The sequence below is a fragment of the Meles meles genome, chromosome 5, assembly GCF_922984935.1.
Source record: "Meles meles chromosome 5, mMelMel3.1 paternal haplotype, whole genome shotgun sequence".
NCBI classification, from domain to species: Eukaryota; Metazoa; Chordata; class Mammalia; order Carnivora; family Mustelidae; genus Meles; species Meles meles.
In genome coordinates this window covers 16,113,444-16,136,284 of record NC_060070.1, presented here as the reverse complement: position 1 = coordinate 16,136,284, position 22,841 = coordinate 16,113,444, and the positions used below count along the sequence as shown (strand labels likewise).

At 46.4% G+C, this 22,841-nt stretch overlaps 1 protein-coding gene across 2 annotated transcripts in view; it reads left to right on the top strand.

Moving 5' to 3' along the window:
- MTHFD1L (methylenetetrahydrofolate dehydrogenase (NADP+ dependent) 1 like) overlaps positions 1–22,841 on the top strand; it is a 183,060-nt gene that overhangs the window by 49,710 nt on the left and 110,509 nt on the right. The window contains exons 12-19 of one of the 2 annotated variants that reach the window (XM_046004918.1): positions 1,051–1,187; positions 2,662–2,708; positions 7,413–7,520; positions 8,375–8,449; positions 9,696–9,798; positions 14,501–14,577; positions 19,620–19,760; positions 22,610–22,678. In XM_046004918.1, coding sequence (XP_045860874.1) covers positions 1,051–1,187; positions 2,662–2,708; positions 7,413–7,520; positions 8,375–8,449; positions 9,696–9,798; positions 14,501–14,577; positions 19,620–19,760; positions 22,610–22,678 — 757 coding nt within the window. Of the gene's footprint in view, positions 1–1,050; positions 1,188–2,661; positions 2,709–7,412; positions 7,521–8,374; positions 8,454–9,695; positions 9,799–14,500; positions 14,578–19,619; positions 19,761–22,609; positions 22,679–22,841 lie in introns of those variants that run through there. The other variant, XR_006818305.1, reaches the window with a different exon arrangement.

Genomic DNA, 22,841 nt, shown 5'->3' with positions numbered 1-22,841 from the left:
GCTAATGTTCGTTCATTTCCCAGCTCTCAGCTTAGGTGTTACTTTCTCTCTGAAGCCTTCCCTAATGCTCCAGATCTCATCAGACCCTCTTGCCATGTGCTCTCATAGCACAACCTCATTGCCAAGTTTCCGCCCTATGTGCTTATCACTTTGACGGACTAATTCTTCCCTAGTATTAGAGGGGCTGTTGGATGAGAAGGGATGGAGTTGAATATGTCTGACTCCGTGAGATAGGAGCCACAGGAATGCAGACATCTCTCCTTGGGACAAAAAACTCTAACTATAGGGGCGCCTGGGTGGCTCAGCGGGTTAAAGCCTCTGCCTTCGGCTCAGGTCATGATCCCAGGGTCCTGGGATCGAGCCCCGCATCCGGCTCTCTGCTCCGCAGGGAGCCCGCTTCCTCCTCTCTCTCTGCCTGCCTCTCTGCCTACTTGTGATTTCTCTCTGTCAAATAAATAAAATATTAAAAAAACAAACAAACTCTAACTATAAACCCTATCTGGAAATGAATGGGCTACCCTAGAGGTAGCACGCCTCCATCACTGTTTGTGTTGAAACATGGCAGCGACAAGCCCTGAATGGTAATGTCTAGAAGGAGATAGGTGAGTGGGATGACAGGATGCCTTCCAATCCTAAGAATCTGGCCACAGATCACTGAGAAGGCTTTGTGCCCACATTGTACCCCCAGTAAATGGCCCCAGAAGAATGAGAGCCAGATCATCCATCAACAAGAAATGATGTCCTCTTAATTATTTAAACCACTTGATGGATAATGCTATGCCATTTCTTGAAGCTGAGAATGTTATCACTGGTGAATAACTTCTTTGGTCTCTTGCTGGAGGTGTGTCTGTGTCTTGGCTTTAGCGTGGGCATGGCCTGTGTCATGTGGATAGACTATAAATGTCCATGAAAATTGAAAGGCTTACGTGAATTTTCGGATGAGGTGTTCTCTTCCAAATTCTTCTGATTTGGTTCTGGTACTGTAGGTTGATTTTGCATAGGTTGTTCAGGAAGTATTATGAAATTTACTTTTTTTCCCCGCCAAACCAGGATCACACCCACCCCTCTCGGGGAAGGGAAAAGCACCGTGACAGTTGGGCTCGTACAGGCACTGACCGCACACCTGAATATCAACTCCTTTGCCTGCCTCAGGCAGCCTTCTCAAGGACCAACTTTTGGAGTTAAAGGTACGTGATTTAACAACGGGTACATTTTTCAGGGCAAAATTTAGGGCAGAGAAAAGTTTTGAAAGAACGTCATCAACAGATAGGGAGTTAAGACTTGTCAGAGGAACTGGTACATTTCCATCCCCACGTGCGCCCCCCTCACACACTCAGTAGGGGGTGGTCACCCCAAGATGCCCCCCATCGCAGAGTGTGTTGGGGGGGGGTTTCAGCCCACCCCCCCCGGGAAGCCCATTTCCCTGGTTGCCTGGAGCAGTCACCGGGCCCGTGCTCACCACTCGAGCCTTGGGCGGAAGCCATCAAGCTCATCAGGACCTTCTTTGCCAAGCCGCTTTGTGATTCTGCCACTCGTATTGGCGTTTTATCGTCACTGCCATGGAGAAAGGCCTTTCCCTCTAAACAGTCAGAGAGCCTTTCAGTTGGGCCCGAGGGCTCATCCCGTCAAAGTTGTTGTCAGGCCCGCCACGCTCTGGAAGCTGGCAGCTGACCGGCCGTGGACAGAGCTGCGGTGCAATTTCTGTCTGGCTGTGCTGGGCCCACATCAGGCACGGGCACACTCCGTACTCCCTCTCCACTGACTGGCCATTCTTCAGCTCACATTACAACAGCCTTTCCTGCTGCGATTACTATTGGTTCTTGGCACTATGTGGTCGTTTGCAGGATGATGTTTATGTTACCGTCACAGCCGTTAATAAGTCCTAGCTCGTTAAGTACTGATAATTCATAGGATGTCAGACATGATGCAACGGAACGAACATTAAACTCGGAACAAGAAGGCTGTGGTTTTATCCGTGCCATGTCGTTTACCGCTGTGTGACCTTTAGCTGGTTGTCACCTCTCTGAGCCACATCTGTGATTACGCAAAGCAGCTGATAGTATCTGGCTTGCTGAGTTGCGAGGGCCAAATGAGATGGCGTATAAAAAACATGGTACACTGTGAAATGATGGGACACGGAAGGTATCACTCTTGCTTAAAGAAAGCGAAATCTTTTTAATGTAGTAACTTTACTATTTTGAGCGGTAATCAGCACACCAGACCTTACATATGATTATCTAAAATCAGTTGACTGAATTTTACCATGTGTTAGTCTGAGTTCACCAGATGGGTTTTTTTGAACCAAGTTTTTTGATACTTCAAGCCTGTGCAATTTAGATAACACAGCTGCCTAGATCTAAGAATAAATGAATAAAATAATCTTGTGTTGGCTGTAATGACCTTTGCTATATTATTTTTACCCTTTTTTTTTTAAACCAAGACACTGAAGTCCTTCCATTGCACAGTTGGACAGAGTTGGGACTGCCCCCCCCTTTTTGTTCTGCTTTGAGAGACAGTTAATGCTTTTTACCACCTGTTATTTCATCTTGGGGGCGCAGGCCTTCCTGCTGGGTTGGGGGAAGCTGTGACCCTAGGGCCCTGATCACCCTGCATGACCTTAGTTGGTGATGGATTTCAAACAGTGCCTTCTCTGTCCTGCAGGGGGCGCTGCGGGTGGTGGATACGCCCAGGTCATCCCCATGGAGGAGGTAAGATCTCGGCGAAAAACATGTCATGTGTCACTGTTTTTCCTTCCTGGAACTTTTTGCTGGGCTCCATAAGCCCAGGCCCAGTCCTTCATCCTCAATCCCAGAATCCTAAAGGCTCTGCAGACCAAAACCATTTGCATGACATACAGTGGTGAAACCTGACATTGACTGTTCTGAGCTATTCGTGTCTATGCGGTTTGCTATAAATATTCATATATTTTGCGGTTTGCTATAAATATTCATATATTTTGCCGCAGATTTGATTAACGGATGCGGACCTAGACCCTGCTTGGGGTGTATTATTAAAAAACTAGAGGTATATCACACTGTTTGAAAATGACCAAAAAATTCTGAATTCCGAATTCCACGTGGCTCCAAGGCTTCTGGAGAAGACAGCGGAGACCTAGCTCCCCATCAGTCGTCAGTTATACGTCCCAGAGAGGAGGACTTGGACTCCTCCCTTGGGCAAAGTGAAACTCCAAAATAGTTCCAAAGAGGGGCGCCCGAGTGGCTCAGATGGTTAAGCCTCTGCCTTCGGCTCAGGTTATGATGCCAGGGTCCTGGGATCGAGTCCAGCATTGGGCTCCCTGCTCAGTGGGGAGTCTACTTCTCCCTGTCTCTCTACCTGCTTCTCCCTCTTCTCGTGCTCTGTCTCTCTGTCAAATGAACATATATTTTAAAATCTTTACTTAAAAAAAAAGTTCCTAAGAAAAATGGGCAAAAAAAGCCAAAGGTGCCTGTTCTTATTTCTGCAAGAACTCCTACCCGCCACATCACCACTCCCTTGTCCCCTGCATCTGACCATCTGAGCAGGCCTCCTCACTTCTCTCTGCATCAGCCTCTTACTTCTGGTCCTAAGAAATCTTTCCAAAACCCAAGTCTGAGCCGGTTGCTTTCCTGTTCAGTGCATCTCAGTGGCGACCCCCTCATCGTCTGTGCCGGGTAGTATCGCAGGTCCTTGTGTGCCCCAGCCTCCCTGCCTCAGGTCCCCACGGGCCACCCTCCCTCTCCCCACATCGTCAGACTCCCTGCCAACTCCTGGCCTCTCATCTCTTGATTCCAAGCCTGGAGCGTTCTTCCCTTCCTGTCCTGCCCTCCCTGCCTCAGCCTGTCCTTCTCTAGGTTTTGTTCCACCCCCCGGATCTCCTCAGATTCTGTTTCTTTCATCCGGTTCGGTAGCCCGGGGTGAGTTAGAGGCCACAGACCCGACATGTAGCCCGGCGCCCAGCACACAGCAGAGGCTCACTGGGAAATGTGTGTTGGTTTCATTGGATGAATAGGAAAGGTGTTTACCTATGGAGGCCTGGGTGTCAGGGAAGCTACAAGGGTAATCTGGACACTTTTTGAGTATTGGGGGTGGGGTGAGAGAGAATAGTGCAGGGCATTGCTGAAAAGATAGTCCCGAGCCTCCCATCTGAACAGGGATGAGTAATATTCACAAGCCAGAAAGAACCAGAGCCAGGAAGCCAGGTTGGGGATCTGGAATACAAGGAACATGCCCAGGGAAATGGCTCGGGGATGTCTGCGCAAATATTCAAAAGGCATTGGTGTCCTGCTGTCACATGGCATCAGCTGCATGGCTCAGACTTGGGGCAGACTTAAGGCATATGATAGTTGTAACTGCCTTGTGATCATTAGGTGAGCCAGAAACAATCAGGCAGCTTGTTCCTTGAATTCAAAGACCTCCCATATCTCATATCTTGTTCGTCTCTCTGTCTCCCCGGCTCTGAGCACAATGCCCACTCAGACCATGTTTGTTGACCGAGTGCATGAATAGACAGTGTACCGAAAGAACCTTAATAAACAGTCATGGGGAAATGTTTGAATACATTCCAGATGGGTTGAGGAATTGAAAGTGAATATACCGAGACTGGAAGGGTGAGAAGGAGCCAGGCTGTGAGGCTGGGGAAGTACCCCAGGCAGTGGGACCTGCTCAGAGACAGCACTGAGGCAGAAGGGATTGGTTCTCTTCAGCGAACAAGAGGGCACCACTTTGTGTCTGTGGGCCAGCTGGGTGGAGGGAGTGAGGTATAAAAACGGCCGGGGGCCAGCTCTTTCAGGCTATGAAGTTCATGGCCAAGAGCCTGGATATTATTGGAATATCATTGTCTGCCATTGAAGGAATCTTGACAAAGTAATAATATGATATAAATTTAGTTTTATAAGAATCCTTCTGGCTTCTGTGCAGAGAATAGACTGCCAGGAGTCCAGAGGGGATGCTAGGAGTCTAGAAGGAGAACCAGAGGAAAGATGGTGGTGTGGTCCAAGGTGGTGGCACTTTGGATGGAGAAAGGTTGACAGTGACGGAAGGTGTGTTTCCTGGGTTTGCAGAACTAGATGAGGGGCATGAGGAAGGGGGAAGACATCCAGGTTAGCGAGCTGAGCAACCCCACCGCCATTTTAATGGAGGATGGAGGGAGGGGTACCTGTGTGGCTCAGTCCATTAAGTGTCCAGTTCTTGATCTTGGCTCAGGTCTTGATCTCAGGGTCATGAGTTCAAGCCCCACATTGGGCTCTATGCTTTGTGTGGAGCTTACTTTAAAAAAAAAAAAAAAAAGGATCAGAAATGGAGGATAGGGGCCCGGGGTAATGGCCATGTGGCTAGAGCTGTGGGGGCAAAAGGGTTGTGGTCAGAAGAAGAGAGACCTGTTTGGGGCCAGTGGACACCCCAGCAGATATCAAATAGGCAGAAGGGAAGAAAAATAAGCCAGTTTTAATTTTAACATGGGGAGAGGATTCAATAGAAACGTCAGAAAAGGTTAACGAACGAGTGGTTGTTTTCAGTGATAATCAAATTAATCTACATTAAAACTACTAGCAGTTATTTGACTTACCAAATTGGCAGAGTTGGATTTTTTTAAATAATAATACTAAATATTAGCCATGAGAGATTGAAATATACTGCTGGGAAGCATATGTTGGTAAAATTTTCCTGGAGGGCAAGTTAAAAAAAAGTATCAAGTGCCTTTAAAACAGTATCATAGCTTCTGGCCTAGTTTATCCTAAGCAAAAACTGGCTGTGTATGCAAAGATATAATTTTAAACTATTTTCACACCAGACAGTCTTAAATGTCTTCTAATAGGATAGCACACTAACTATATTTTGAAGACTAATTAATGATGTAAAAATGCTAGTAATATTAACACTGAGTATAAAAGCTGAAGTGGGGGCTCCTGGGTGGCTCAGGGGGTTGGGGCCTCTGCCTTCGGCACAGGTCAGGATCCCAGAGTCCTGGGATGGAGCCCCGAATCGGACTCTCTGCTCAGCAGAGGCCTGTTTCCTCCTCTCTCTCTCTGCCTGCCTTTCTGCCTACTTGTGATCTCTGTCTGTCAGATAAATAAAATCTTCAAAAATTTTTTAAAAATAAAGCTAAGGTGTGGGGGCACCTGGCTGGCTAAGTCTGTTGAGTGTCTGACTCTTGATTTCAGCTCAAGTTTTGATCTCGTGGTTATTAGTTTGAGCCCTGTCTTGGGCTCCACACTAAGTATGGAACCTACTTTAAAAAAAAAAACCAAAAAAAAAAACCCAAGGTGTAAACTATTTTGGTGTTATGATCTTGATGTTAAAAATTATAAATTTTATAAAATATACATATGTAATTTTTCATATTTTCTACTTATCATATATTTTATATTATAAAATGAGGTTTTTACTGATCAGCTGGTGTTTTGGGCGTGGTACTTCAGTTCTTTCAGAAAGCAGTTTTGGTGGTATTATCAAGATTTTAAATCCAGGAACCACACTGCTGGAAATATATGGCTTATTAGCAACTAATTAAACAAATTATTTGCATGTATTCTTTTTAATTATAGCCTTCTTTGCAAAAGTGAAAATTGGGTTGCAATTTAAATATCTAGACATAAGAAACTGAAAACTTTTGGAACATCTACTCCATTATAGAGACTCTGTGAGCTGTAACTACATATAAACAAGATTATTACATTAAAACACATAGAGTAATAAGTTCCTTATATGAAAAGTTACCAAATGTATTATAAGTATGCCCAGTCAGGCGCCTGGGTGGCTCAGTGGATTAAGCCTCTGCCTTGGGCTCGGGTCATGGTCTTGGGGTCCTGAGATCAAGTCCCGAGTCGGGCTCCCTGCTCGGCAGGGATCCTGCTTCCCCTCTCTCTCTGCCTGCCTCTCTGCCTACTTGTGATCTCTCTCTGTGTGTCAAATAAGTAAATAAAATCTTAAAAAAAAAAAAAAGTATGCCCAGTCTACAAATAATAAACATGCATGCACTTAAGACCAGAATGAAAATAACAGAATAGAGTCTTGAAGGTGATAACATTACTTCTCAGACTTTCTGTCATATATTATTCTTTTCTTACTGTTTATTTTTATTTATTATATTTTCTTACTGTTTATTTTATTCTCTTCCTCATTTTGAAGTATATTCGATGTGACACTATTTTCTAAATCATGAAAACAAGGAAACTGATTATTAAGGCCATCAGAATGTCTCACTCTTAACCCAGGAACAAAAGATGAAAGACTTTGTGGTGACCCAGTCCGCTTAAGAGTTCTTTGTTGTCAAGTGGAAAACTCTGACACTGATTTTTTGATTTAGGCTGTTTTGTGGACTTAGCTCATGATAAGGCTATGTGTAATTAGTGCAATAGTTTATTTATTCAGAAAGCCCTGGAACACTGCCGTGCTTGTCTGAGACCAGTAGAAAGACGTTTTCATGTCATTTACAGTTCAACCTTCACTTGACCGGGGACATCCACGCCATCACTGCTGCCAATAACCTCCTGGCTGCCGCTATTGACACGAGGATTTTACATGAAAACACTCAAACCGATAAGGTGAGAAAGTTTCCTTGCTGGCCCTTTTGGGCATCTTATCCTGGGATTTCCAGATTCTTAAGGAGTTCGTGAGAAAACTTTGGAGTCTGTAAACTGTCTGAAATTATATAAAACATTTTGTGAACTCTGCATGTCCTTATTTCTTGGGGAGAAGATCCATGCTTTGGTCGGCTTCTCAAATGAGTTTATGACCCCTGCTGTGTTGTTGGGTGAATTATGTTAGTTGTATGTTGAAACAGGACTTTCAGTTTTAAAGGTGATTGGTAGACCAGTTCTCTTCATTCTCTTCAAAGGTCCAGTCCCTGGTCTTTACTAAGAGGATTAGAACGTTATCTTTTATACTGTCATGTTACAGGTAGCCATTCTAGATGTGCTTTGAAAGGGCTTAGACCCCCTTGTTGGTCTTCAGGTGCACATAGCTGATGTAAACAAACACCTGATGGGGATAGAGTACCAGGTGCTAATTGTTCATAGACAGAGGACATGGATAAAAGTGGGACTTTCTGGCATATTTACAAGGGTCTTGACTTCCTCCAATGAAAGTAATCCCTTGTGAGTTTTGGAAGCTAAATACACATAAATATTAATTTGATGGTTGTGAGTCTATGTAGATAAAGAAATATTTTTATTTATGCAAAGTCTTTGCAATGTGCCTTATTTCAGATCTAGTCAGATTTATTAAAACGATAGAACTTAAGGCTGCATGGTTTATATTAGCCAAGAATTTTAATAGGGTCTCTAATCTAAACAGTTGGTTATAAATGTAATGAACTTTGTCATATCCTGTGAATTATCCAAGTTCATAGTTGGCTCTTAAGCTTTCATGGGGTTTTATTTTTGTTTTGTGTTTTTAGGCGCTGTATAATCGACTCGTTCCTTCAGTGAATGGGGTTCGAGAGTTTTCAAGCATTCAGCTTGCTCGGCTGAAAGTAAGTTTGTACTTCCTGGCTTTTTCACAAGAATATAATCCTGGAGACAAGTCAGAAAGATGATCAAAACCAGCAATTTTGAACTTGATTTGATCTGGGTTTTCAGACACCCTTTGAGGAGTTCAAGTCTAGAGACAGACCAACGCAATAGAGAGAAGAGAACAAGCTACCTCAGACCTGGTTGTACCAAAGAGCCGGTGGACAGACTAGTTCCCCTTTTGAGGTCTCCGTTCCTTCCGCTATAAACTGAGAGGACTGCTTTACAGACCCAGCGTACCTAGTCCACTGACAAATCAAATTTCTGAGAGCCCTTCTCTTTCATGAATTTTCTTCAATTTCTAGGAAATAAGATACATTTTCAGAGAAAATGTATCTATCAGGTTTTACGCAGGAAGATGCTAACTAAGGTCGTACTAGTAAAAGCAATCTTAATTCTCACCCATATTATCATTTCCTAGTTCTGTTTGCTGCTGTCCTACTTATCACAGTGATTCCCCCTTGCTCTTTTGAGAGACTGAAAACTAACTTTAATGGTAAAACTGGCAGCCACTGATGGGTGATCATTGATTTTAAAAACTCACCGTCCTGCTTCCGAACCAAGTTTAGTTTGTTGAGAACATGTGCGCAGCCACAACATGGGGGTCATTCCTGTTGGCATTCAGGCTTTCAGATTATTTTCTTATGCTTCATTAGGAGCTTTCAGAAAATGTTTCCTTCACAGAAACGGATGCACTGAGAGTTTTAATGCCATTTTTTTTCACAGTGTATTAGAGATAACTTGTTTTTTAAAAAGCAGGCATCAGCTTGACTTGAGTTATTGGTATTGGTGTTTGAAAGAAGAGCTAATGAACCAGAACGTCAGTATGTGGACAGCAGCCGATGTCCCTTCTGAGTGGAGGACACGTGGCCACGTTGTCCAGTCCTGATAATCTCGGGCCCAGACAGCAGCAGGTCGTGTTCTCTGTCCTAGCAACCATGCCTGATTTCAGTGTCATTTAGGGTGTACTATAAATATCCGTGCCTGGCATTTCAGGGGTATTTGGGTATTTGTCTAGGAATTGGCCTCACCTACAGTTCTTTGTAAGTTCAGTGTAGTTCTGGGTTTTTTTGTTTTGTTTTTAGTTCAGTGTAGTTCTGAAAAGACTTCCGGGTCATGGAGGAAATAAAATAACAGAGATCATTTGGGGTACATTTTGCTTTCTCTTCCTTGCTAAAATCGATCACATTTTCCCCCCTTCATCGTTAGAAACTGGGAATAAATAAGACAGACCCAAACGCACTGACGGAAGAGGAAATCGGGAAATTCGCCCGTCTCAACATCGACCCCTCCACCATCACGTGGCAGAGAGGTAGGCGCTGCCTGTGGGCTCGGGGGTGACAGGCGTTCCAGCTGCAGCGCTGAAATCACTTTCCCAGGCCCCCGGTTTCACGTCTTCCCCTCACCCTCCCAGCGTGGGATCCGGAATCCCTCTGCGGGCTTCAAGAACAGTCATCTCCCCCTCTTCCATCACCCTCGCCTCCCGTGTAGGACGAAGAGTCACTCCCCCTCCGGAGCCTGCTGCTCCTCCTGGGCTCTGTCCCATTCCTCCCCCGACACACGTCCAGGGAGCGCTGCTCCGCCTTCTTCTCCCTGGGGAGTAGCGCCTGAAGCTCAGAGGGTCTTGGAAGGGTTAGGAGGAGCAAATGTCAGGCACGTACGTTCTCCTCGGTACGATCAGTACGTTCTCCTCAGACCTGCCCCCTTGCTTTCCTCCTTCCTACCCACTTCCAGAACGTCTTCTATCAGATGCCTGCTTGACTGCTGTGACCTTGTCGTAGATGTTCTTGTGAGCACACGCTCATCTCGCAGGTCAGCAGCCTCAGAACGTACAGGTGTTCTCCTGCAGTATGTGTGGTAAAATCCCGTGTGGGGCACGGAGGCCGCCACGAAGCTTGGCCTGAAGCATCCCCGCGACATGGTCCCAAGGGGCTTTTCCTCTCTGTCTGCTTTCCAGACAGCTGGGCCGAACCTCGTCCTTCTGCCTGTCTGCCCCCCGTGCCCACCCCGTCCCCTTGCCTAGACTCTCCTGGACACAGCCCGGGTCCCCCCATCACAAAGGACACAAAGCTTTCCTTCTGAGAATTCGTTTAACCTGTTCATGAAGCTTTCCTGTAAACCGGGAGATGGAGAGACAAAGACCAGAGGCTGAGTCTTGGCTCCGCCGGGTAGGAGCTGTGCAGCTTTTAACAAGCGACTGACTCCGTTTTCTTATCCGTAAAATGGAACAGTAGCTACCCGAGTCTGACTGACTTAGTTCTGCTGCGGCAAGAGAGTGCTTTGGAGACTCAACGGCACTCAGTAGACGCCATCGTGGGAGCTGTAGCAGGACTGTTCTGAGCGTTTGTCTCCCAAGCTGAGGGAGAGGAATGCCATTTTAGAAACTCAAAAAAATATAGAATTTTTTTGGTCTACATATTATAGATTTTTATATAAAATCTCTATATATAGAATCTATAAAAATTTATAACTTTTTATTTATTTATTTTTAAGATTTTTATTTCTTTATTTAAGAGAGAGAGAGATCACAAGTAGGCAGAGAGGCAGGCAGAGAAAGAGAGGGAAGCAGGCTCCCTGCTGAGCAGAGAGTCTGATGTGGGGCTTGATCCCAGGACCCTGAGATCATGACCTGAGCCGAAGGCAGAGGCTTAACCCACTGAGCCACCCAGGCGCCCCTATAACTTTTTAAATAAAACCTGTAGGTCTGTAGATTTTGGATCCTGCCAGCTTCGTGTATGTTACAAGCAGCACGTTCCATTTCATTGGCTCTTTATTGTGGTGGTAACTTTACATGGATCTAAAATATTCCTTTGTGAATGAACCACAATTTATTATTTAACAGAGAAACAACAGTTGTAATGATGGATATGAACATCATCAGCATTTTATTGGGAAGCCTGCTGACTTTTTTTTAATAATGGAAGTGACAGCTTTTCAAAAGATATTCCAGATAGACACTAGAACTATGTGATTATTTATGGTACTAAAGGAAAGAAGATATTATGGGTGTCGATAGCAACCTGGATTGGAGGAGTTTAGCATGACATTTGCTAGGTAGTTTGGCTCTGACTCCCTTGAATTAATATAAAAAATGGAACTCTTTACCAAGTGAATTGAGGACATTTAATGTAGGGTCCTTTTTTTATTTGTTTAAGGCAATATAAGGTTTGACCTAGAAATAGCGTAATCCTCATGATGAGATTAAGTCCTTACATGACCTGGGGACACTCAGGGATGACATGGGGCTGAACACCTCGTCTCAGACTGTGTGAATGGCGTGGATTTATGTAAGGACCAGCCTTTCCTTTCTGCCTTTGGAAGAAATGTAACTGGTGTTTCTTTCACCCTGTGCCCCTCTCAGAAGCTTATGGGCCTCATTGCCTGGCAATAACATGGGACCAGAGCCCATAGACTATTCCAGAAACAATTAACATAGAAAGAAGGAACAAATAGGGACTCCTGGGTGGCTCAGTGGGTTAAGCGTCTCCCTTTGGCTCAGGTCATGATTGCAGGGTCCTGAGATCGAGTCCCGTATCAGGCTCCTTGCTCAGTGGGGAACCTGCTGCTCCCCCTGCTTGTGCTCACTTGCTCTCTCTCTCTTTCCCTCTCTGGCAAATACATAAAATCTTTAAGAAAAAAAGGAAGGAACAATAGCCACCAAGCCATTTCGTAGCTCCTAGAGGAGCAAGAGCCCCTGCCCCTCCGAGCACCACCCACCTCAGGTAGGGGCTACAGACTTCTCTTCTCTCCTGTCTCATTGGTTCATCCACCTCCAGGCCATTAGACAAAGGTCCCTCAGGCCTCACTCACCCTCAGTGAAGTGACATCAGTTCCTGGTTCCCAGCACTGCCCCCGCAGCCAGGCTTGCAGGGAATCCTGACAGTTCTACCCCCGAAACGAAAACAGTGACCATGCCCTGACCACGTGCCTTGACCTACCCAGTGCCCCAACCGCTGTTGTTCAGGAAACCACTCCACACGCCGTGGGTGTTCCTTGGGACCTGGGCAACACGGTAGTGCCGGAGGCCCCCCACAGACCCACACTCGCCTGCACCTTCCATCTCCCCTGTGCGAGTCTGCGCTTCCGATCAGAGATTGACGTCTGGTTTGTCTTTGCGTCCCTGGCCAGCTCGCGTGGGACCTGGCACAAAACTGGCCCTCAGTGACTCTTCCTTGAGTAAACACCTGCGTTCTGCAGTCCAGCTTTAGCTCTAGCATTGAGAGGCCGGAATGAAGCATCACTAATTTAGGGTTCCTTCCTGGTATCTACCTTGTGTGTAGGAATTTAATTCTCCCGTCTCTTCCGTGGCCCTGACACACCCACACGTCTCCCCGCTAAGCGCCCGAAGCCTGCGGGGACCCCGCTGAACGCACACACAGCCTTCCAATGCCCTTGCCTCGAGTGGATCCTGCCAGCCTTTTTTATTTTTTTCTTTTTGGTTTGTTTGTGTTCTCTCTGCTCAGTAAGAGCAGCTGAATTTCCAACGCAAACATCATACCCGTCTTACACCAGGACTGTGTATCCCGCACATCAGAGTGAGAAGTGTTTTTACCGTGACAGCGCCACGGGTCTTGGCGATAAGTACTAGCTAGTGAGAGTTTCAAAAAGCATCTCTTGCTCTGTGTAGACTCTGGGTGGACCTTCAAATCATCCAAGCCTGAATGTGTTTGATGTGTGAAGTTTGAGTGTGCACGTGAGTGTGTTTGAGTGTGTGCGTGAGTGAGAGAGAGAGAGGGCATGTTGCATGGTGAGTGGCACCAGCTGAGTCAGGGGACAGTGGGAGGGCAAGGTGGGCAGGCCGGCGGAGGCCTCGTGTGGGAAGGAAAAGCTTGACAGTTTTCATCCTAAGATGCTCTCCGTCCACAAATACAGAATTCTCGCCATCAGTTTTGCCAGAGCCATATAATGTGTTGTCACGGCGGGCAGCTTGTTTTTGGAAGCCACATGAATTATTAGTGAAGCCCGCGTCCTTCTCGCTGATTTCCTGCCATTGTCATTCCGGTTTGCACTCAACAGACCTAGTTTTCACAAACAAATGCAAGTCAGCGCCATTCAGACAAACCAGCGAAAGCCATACAAATTGGTGCCTGCTTTAATCACAGCCAACTTCTTCCCTCCTTCCCCATGTTACTACTTTATTTATTGTATTGGGGTAAAATAATACATATCATGACATTTTAACCGTTTATGAGTATGTGATCCGTGGCGTTAAATACATTCACTAGGCTTCCGGGGTTATGCCATCCCCACACTCTATACCTGGAACCTTCCGTCATCCCCAGGAAAAACTATGTACCCATTGAACAAGAACTCCCCATCTCCCCCCAGCCCCCCACAACCACTGTTCCACGTTCTCGCTCTGTGAGTTTGGTAGTTCACGTCGGTGGGATCATACAACGTTAGTCTTCTCTCTCTGGCTGATTTCACGATGCATACGACACCCATGTCTGTCCGTGTGGCTGTTCGTTCCCTTGGTTTGGGCTGTGAGATCGTCTGCAGACCACATTTTGTTCATCCGTTCACCTGTTGATGGACACTCGGCTCTTCCACCTTTGGGTGTTGGGAAGGATGCCGCAGTGAACGTGAGTGCTCGGCAACGTGTTCGCGTCCCTGCTCTGGGTTCTGCTGGCTGTAGACCGAGGACCGCCGTGGCTGCATCCTGCGGCGGTTCGGCGTTGAAGGCTTTCAGAACCGAAATTGGCTGCTTCTTGTGACTCGGGTTCAGGGTAAAATGTGAGCACTTCGGAAATGGTTTTTCCTTACTACCTAGTCAAACGGGGCCTTCACCCCCACCCTGACACGCCCTGTCCTATCACCGCCTTCATCTTGCTACAGCACTCAGTGCCGCCTCACGTTTTCCATCGGGCTCTGCGTCTGTTCACTGGGATGTCAGGGGCAGCATAGCCAGACCCGCCTCTTGCCCCTCGCAGCCTCCTTGGCCCTCATGACAGCTCCAGGTGCACGGCGTAGCTGGTCCATACCTGTGGATTGAAGAAGCTTTATCTCTTTTTCAGTATTGGATACAAATGACCGATTTCTACGAAAAATAACGATTGGGCAGGCCCCCACCGAGAAGGGCTATTCCCGGCAGGTACGTGACCTTTCCGCGTGGGCGCGGCTCCGTTCTTGCTGGTGATGGTTTGCACCAGCCCTGAAGTGGGTTCTCAGCTTCTCTCCTCTCGGTTGTCCACCTGCAGTGGCCAGTGTGTTTCTCATCATGTCAAGGTGTTGCTCCCATCCCTCAGCAGGACTGGGAGAGGTGCAAGAGGCAAAAAGTCCCCGGTATTTTCTTACTGTCCTTTTCCCGGGTGACTTCAGTTGTAGTTCTGGGAAGAACCACTCAGGGTGTCTTTTGAATATAAATTTTTACATATTTTATTGTAAATCCGTCAAGTTCATTCTACGTCTGCATAACAAGTGAAAAAGGAAAATCTCAAACACATTATTCAAGTTTCATAAACCAGAGAGTAAACACCTCGTTATTTAGTAGCCTGAGACGTTTTGAAGAATAATGCAGAAACTGCAGAAGGTAAGTTACGATGTTTACTTCCATTTCATGCGGAGATGGATGCTTGGGGAGCATACAATCACTCTGATTTTTCAGTCAGGTACAGCACGCCTCTAGATTTTTTTTTTCCCTTAGATTTTATTTATTTATCTATTTGAGAGGGGTGGGGCACAAGCAGGGGGAGCAGCAGAGGGACATAAAGAAGTAGACTCCCCACTGAGCAAGAACCCCAGCACAGGGCTCCATCCCAGGACCCTGGGATCATGACCTGAGCCGAAGGCAGATGCTTAACAACGGAGCCACCAGGTGCCGCACGGGGAGAGTGGGGTACTGTCACCAACGCTAAGGGTAAAGCAGATTGGGAAGAGTTGCCACAGACAAAAATGTCCTGACTGGTCATGCAGGAGCGAGCCCCGGGCTGGCCTCGGGTTTCTCACCGACGGCACCAGCGGCCAGTGGCCCTGGGAAATGCATCCCGACTTCTGAAGGAAAAGGAGTTTGCATCCTAGAATCCTCGAGGAGGAGGAGGGCTGCAGCAGCCATCAGGCCTGCTGAGCAGAGAAGGCAGGGGCTGCGGCTGGGCTTGTTGTCCGTGTCAGCGGTCACGGATATGACATGCAGAAACATGAAAGAAGAGATCGTTTTGACGTCATAAAAAGTTAAGATTTTGAAATTGAAAAGCTGACATGTGCAAAAACATCAAAAGACCAGTAACGGAGCGGGAGGGAATGTTTGCATCAGCTGTAACGAAGGAGTTGGGCACCAGACGGAAGAAGAGCTCCCTCGTTGTGATCCTGGCACGCTGCTCTCTGCGGCCTTCACGGCTCCCCTGTACAGCCCACACTGCCTGGGGGCGCCTGGGGGGCTCGGTCAGCTAGGTGGCTGCCTTCAGCCGGGGTCATGATCTCAGGGTCCCGGATGGAGCCCCGCATGGGGCCCCGCTCAGCAGGAGTGTCTGCTTCTCCCTGTTCCCCTGACCCTCCCCCTGTTCATGTGCTCTCGCTAATAAATGAAATCTTAAAAGAGAAAGAAACTGGCACTGCCTTTTCCACAACTCCCTCTTTCCTTTGCCTGCACTCTTTTTTTTTTTTTTTTTTAAAGATTTTATTTATTTATTTGACAGAGAGATCATAAGTAGGCAGAGAGGCAGGCAGAGAGAGAGGAGGAAGTAGGCTCCCTGTTGAGCAGAGAGCCCGATGCGGGGCTCGATCCCAGGACCTGAGATTGTGACCTGAGCCGAAGGCAGAGGCTTAACCCACTGAGCCACCCAGGTGCCCCTGCCTGCACTCTTTATCCTGCATGTTTCTGCCTCCCCCTCCTCAAACGTTTTATATGAGTTTTGTAAGGAGCAGGAGTTTTTGTCTTCTCTCTTCCTCCTGTACTGTCAGAGCAGCGAACTTCATTAAAGAGCAGTAGAGGGTGTTCAGTAATTGCTAAATAGAATAAGAACAGTTTGCAAACACAGATAAAATGCCAACAAGTGGTCGTAAAACTGCAAGTTAAAACAATGAGGTGCTATTTACCTGTGAGCTTATAAAAACACATTAATCACTAATGAATGTTACTGAGAGAAGACGTAGAGCCATTTATACAGTGCTCATTGGAGCTTAAATTAGTAAAGTTTCTTGGATGATAGTTGTTTGTACTAAAATTTGAAATGACCCAAGAATTCTAGCTTGAGGACATAGAAAAAAATAAAGGAATTTCTGCTCCTGTGCAAAAAACAAACAAAAAAACCCGATGCATGAGGATATTAATTGCAGCCTTCCGCGGAACGATGAAATTTGAAACAGCCTAAACATCCGTCAGGAGGGGCAGTTACATACCACTGGTATATTGTTCTGTGCCACAGATATGGCAGGTGAAAATATTACAGTGCCTGTAGGGGAAGTGACAAGTACAGGTCTCATCCCTATTTGTGAAATGGAAAGATTAAAAAAAAAAATGACACATGAAAAAAATTTGAAGTACGAATAGTTTAATCCATGTTCTATTAAGAAAAAGCCAGCGTACATGCTCATGTGTGTATATCAACACCGAATGGAAGCTGGAGAGATGTACACTAGCTTTTGACATGAGTTAGTTCTGAAGAGAGGGGTGGGAATGAGGAGTGATTCGTAAGTAACCCTTTCCTGTTTTCTCCAAGTATTTTTTGTATTGGCACCAGGTACTGGAGAGATGGGAGGTCAATAGTGGCTGAGATTTGAATGCCTGTCCAGTGCCTCGTAATCATTACACAAGGTTCATCTAGTTTTGTAAGTCTGGTTTATGAATGGGAAAGGCAGGCATATTATCTTCAGTAACTTACCCAAGGTTGTATCTTGAATTGCTTTTTGCCTACATTTATTTTTAAATAAAAAGATTTTATTTAAGAGCTTTAACTATTTTTTTTACCCCTAAGACTCTATTGACATATATCTTTTTAAAGATAGACTTATTTGAGAGAGAGAGAATGGGGGCGGGAAGGAACAGAGGGAGAGGGAGGCTTTCTGCTGAGCCTAGAGTCTGACGTGGGGCTCGACCTCATGACTGAAGATGATGACCTGAGCTGAATTCAGGAGTTGAACACTCAGCCAACTGAACCACCCAGGCACCCCTAACATATTTTTATGTTAGTAAAGGTAGCGCTGTATCATTTTTAACGGCTATATAATGCTCCTCTTGCGGATAAACTGTAACCAATTAGGCCAGTTCCTATAAATGGGCACTCGGTATTTGTTACGTTGGACTCATAAGCTGCAGGAACATTACACACATAATTGTGTAGATTGTCTGACAATATCCTCAGGACACATTCACAAATCTGTAAGTGGAGAGTCAAAGAAGAAGATTCCCAGTGTTGCACATTCCCACATTACCTTCCAGAAAAGCCATATTGATCACATTCATCCAACATCGTATATTGTCCTTCATGCAAATTTGTGAAAAACAGTAACAATCTCTGTATATGATTCTGAACTACTTTATTTGCAAAACAAAAATGACCGGCCTGATCATAAGTACATCTTTGTTAATGAAATTAATAAGTGATACTGATTTTTTTTTTAAGATTTTATTTATTTATTTGTCTGAGCACAAGCAGGCAGAGGGAAAAGCAGGCTCCCTGCTGAGCAAGGACCCACCCCCCCATTGTGGGACTCGATCCCAGCACCCTGAGCCAAAGGCAGACGCTTACCACACTGAGCCACTGAGGCATCCCAATAAGTGATCTTTAAATTGACCAATTTGGTTTTTGATATTTTTCAAGTAGAAAATTTTGAAGTTATAATGACTACTAATGTAGAGCTTATATGTGTATTATAAATACTACTTACTGACATAGTTAATATTTTAAGAGTATCTCTAGTCTGGTGTTTTGCATAGAAAGCCTCCAAATTTTCATGCATTTTTGATATGCACTGTTTATAAGGGAAAGTAGTGTAGAGAATTCTAACTATCACATAATGACAAGTCACTGATGTTTGGAATGGATTATATTAAAAATGTAATAATTGAGCATAGTTGTATTTGACTTCCGGGTAATATTTTTTTCACTACATCAGTGACTAATGAAATCTCAACGTGGAAGCTGCCAGAAAGCTTCTTATTTCCTTCATTTCCTTTCTTGTCGCTGATGGAAATGGACAATAAAATGTCTTATAAGGTCACCCCACCAGGGCACAGCCCTTTTCTCTCTGTGTAAGCTTGCATTTGGCTGCCTCATGGGCTCCTCAGGAAGAAGAGAATACAGGTAGAGCCTGATGAAGTGATTTTGTCCAGTGGCTGAATTAGGAGGAGGAGAAAGGCAGGTTCCTTGTTTCTCTTTTAGTTTCCTGTTAGACCATCTATAGCCTGCAGCGAGAGCCAGCAGAGGGATTAGGAAGGCCCAAGCGTATGTCATAGAGAGTAGCTGCTGTCCAGCATTCATTGCCGGGCACTTCAAAGTCTGATGGGGCCGAGCCCCCATGGACAGCTGAAATTTGATTCTGTGTCACCTTTCACTTCGGGGACTACACATGATGGGGTGTCCACACTGCTGTGTGAAGCTCTCACTCTGGGAAACCGGCCTCAGCACGTCTCTCACTATCTGCTCCTCATCTCTTTGCTGGATGGACAAGTGCTACCCCCTAGACACCCGACGACAACAGTGCAGGCGGCCAACAGCTATTTATTTAGGGGCCGTGCACTGAGTGCCTGCTGTTCCACACCCCGTCCTCCATGCTGAGGACATGGGGATAAGCCTTCCCGAAGTTCTTGCCTTCAAGGCCCCACTTTCTGTGATGAAGAGACATGCATCAGACAGACAGTACCATTAGCATGAATCACAAGTCTGAGACACACTACAAAAGCCAACCACCTCGTGCCATGGCGGGGGTCACCGCGGCCCAGCCAGGTGGCATCCTGCTCAGCAGAACAAAATCCAGGAAGAGCGTGGCCACTGGTAGAGAACCCGCCTCAGAGGACACCAGGCACAAGACCGTGCATGTTCCCAGCACTCCAGACCCTTGAGGGTGTGAGGTCGGCACCCTGAGGCTAGACCCCCGGGCCTTCGGGAACTTGATCGCTGAAGTACGGCTCCTGGTGCAAATGGCCGTCCAGACGAGGCACCACCACAGACCAGTCCTCCTTCTGCCTTTGCTTTTCAGGCACAGTTTGACATCGCGGTGGCCAGCGAGATCATGGCCGTGCTGGCCTTGACCGACAGCCTGGCTGACATGAAGGAGCGACTGGGAAGAATGGTGGTGGCCAGTGACAAAAGTGGGCAGCCCGTGACAGCGGAAGATTTGGTGAGTGTGTCCATTCCAGGAGCTCTAGAGAGCTCGCCGGGTCCCTGGCCCGTGTTCAGGAGAATGGAGGTCATCTTCTTACCAGCGTGTGTCACAGACATCCCAGACCATGTCTACGCTCACGTTTTCCCTTCCCAAGCCTGTTTGTCTTACAGTGTCTGCGATGTGCTCGTCCCTGGCTGCAACCACAGCACGTGACATGTATTTTCTAAGCGGTTCGGGACTCTTGGCAGCCCCGATCTCTGCTCTCTGCCCCGGACAGGGCGACCTCCTGGTAGTTCATGGCTTTTTCATAAAGGCTGATAGGAAAATCGCCTTTCAAAGGAATAAGAAGAAAGTGACTTCACCTTCATGAAAGGGAGCGTAGAGTGCAGATTGGCCATGGCTTGTTTAATTCTATGCTTTCTTTATATTTGGGTGTCACGTTCCCCTTAATCCTTCTTAGCATCTAGCTCCCATCTGAGTGCAACGGTGCCTCCCGTTAGCTTTCTGGGTACCCTGGCGTGTCACTGCCTTTGTAGTGCGCATTCTAACTTGGCAAGCCCATCGTTTTCCCTCTTCGTAATCACCATCTTTGCTGTTACCTTAAACCCCGTTGGTATAGCTGTTTCATGTGCTTGAGTGTAGGTGGGACGGAGGCATCAGGAAAGCCATCGAGCACCCTAAATTTCAGCTAACTTTCCCACATACAGGTCACGTACCGTGACGGCAGCTCAAATGCACGCTGATGGTTGGAAGGAAAAAGACAAATTAATATTTTAATTCCGAGGGCTTAGGGTGTAATTGGACCCCTTTGCCAGAGTGTCTTCATCACTTTTTGGCTGCTTTTGAAGAGACGAATCTTACTGACTCGTCTCGTAGGTCTTGTGTACAAAATTAAATATTTTTGTTAGCAGCCCCTAGGATGCTTCGTGTAAAGCTTAATGAGAAAACCCAAATCCAGGTTGCTGTTAAAGGTACGGGTTTTTACAAACCACAGACATGGTGACATGTCTGCATAAACTAACGTATTATGGTTTCTGTATCGATATATTTCCCTGTATCCCCTTAATCTTGGTTATCAGTATGTATCCAAAATACGTATTGAAATATTATTTCAAAATAATTTGAAACTTAATCTTCAGCATGATTTCCCTACATTTATTTTCACATGTGTATGACAAAAACCTTAGCTCTGAACCAAGTTTACTCTCTTTAGTCATCTTTTGTGTTTCTTTTTTACAAAAAGTGCCTAACTTCTTCCAATTATGATTCCTACCAGCTGGAACTATAAATAGCTGGTCTTTAAAGGAAGATTTTAAGAGCTTCCGTCTTTTCATTTCACTCCTTTATAATTTTTTATATACTCTGATTTGGCCAAAAGGACTTAGGTCCTGCCACGAGAGTTCGAGTAGATGGCTTCTCAACGTTTCTCATAAGGTGATCGACTCCCGGCATCCTCTGGAAGAATGTGTCCAAACTCTCTCCCCCTGGACACGGGACATGGAACAGGTGCTGAGTTCATAGTGACCATGACAGCCCCAGAGCTGCTCTCTCTGCTTGGGCTTGAGGACAGTCAGTGTGTTGGAGCAACAAAAGATAAGAGATGTCTCAGGAAAATCAGCAGGTGTGTGCTACCTGAGACAGTCGAACCGAAATGTCCACCTTCCTTCCTCCTCTTGTTCCTTGCTTATACCAGCAAGTGTAAGCAAACGCAGCATCCAGAAAGCTCAGCAGACTGCTGTTTTTCTCTCTGCTCTGTGTAAAGAAAAGAACTAATTCCTTTGAGCCCTTCCTGGCCAGCGACTCTCACAGTAAAACATCTTAATATTGTTTATCATAGGTTGGTGGCATTTTGTATAACATCTATCTTGTACAGTAAAGCAGAAAATAAATTGGATTTTCCTGTAAACCTTAGACCCTCAAGATTCTGCCCCCTGATGTGTTGAGATCTGTGACGTGCCACGTTTATCTTTCCAAGGCGATGTTCCCACGGTGTTTACACACATTGCTGCCTTACGGCGCAGTGTTTCCAAGGCACTTGGCCGGCGTCTGTAGAAAGGTGAAAGGGCTTTGTTCTGTTGGTTTTGTTTCTCTGCAGCTTCCCTGTGGCCTTCTTTGGCCTGCTTGTTCCATCAGTTCTCAGATTTCTTTCCTGTTTCTTTCTTCTTCCGTCTGTCTTTTCCAGAAATGGGGAACAGGGGCGCGGCGGGAGTCCCACCCAGAGCTTTGCAGGCTTGGGAGGAGGCAGCCGTGTTTTGCGTGCGGGGGGCATCAGCTCCGTTCCAGCCATTCCGGCAGCATGAGAGACGGAAAATGAGAAGCTTTTCCAATGTGGCCGTTTTCTGAGGGCCTTCTAGATTGTGGGGTGAGGCACTGGGAAACCAGTGGCTTCTTCGTCGCTTTTGGAAACATGGGTGCTTTTTAAGACACTTCCCTTTATCCCTCTCCATTTCCCGCTCGGTCAACAGCCTGATTTTCATACATTACCGGATTTCTTCAAGCAAAGGTATGATCTTCAGTAATGAAAAAATAATGTGCGTAATTGCCAGAAGACCCCGGACGGCAGACCGAAAGGTCTGCTTTAGGGCAAGCCTCGTAAACACCACCGAGGAAGGTTTTTTCAAAAAAGGCGAGGACTGCCACTTGCCCATCGTTTCATGTCTCGGAATGGTTGACATCCACTCTGGTGGGGGCGAGAAGGGTCCAGCCAGCCGCGCCGTGTCCCCTGCGGCTCGGACAGGAGCACCCGCGCCTGTGGGAACGCCCACCTACGAGGCCGGCTGCCCGGAAACGGCCACGAGAGTCATCTTGGCACGGATGACCTTTTGTCAACAGTCTAAAGCCGGTTCCTCTTTTCTCTCCTTTAGGGAGTCACAGGTGCCTTGACGGTTTTGATGAAAGATGCGATAAAACCGAATCTGATGCAGACCCTAGAGGTGAGTGACTTTCTCGCTACGGAAACTGTTGGCAGAGTTTGCGTTTATCCGATCGGGTGTGCGTCCCCGCACACCGTGAGTGTCCCCAGCCCATGTGAGCCCCAGGGAGCATCCGAGTAAGTCCCGGGTCATCCGAAAAAAGTTAGAAGTGTATGTAAGGATT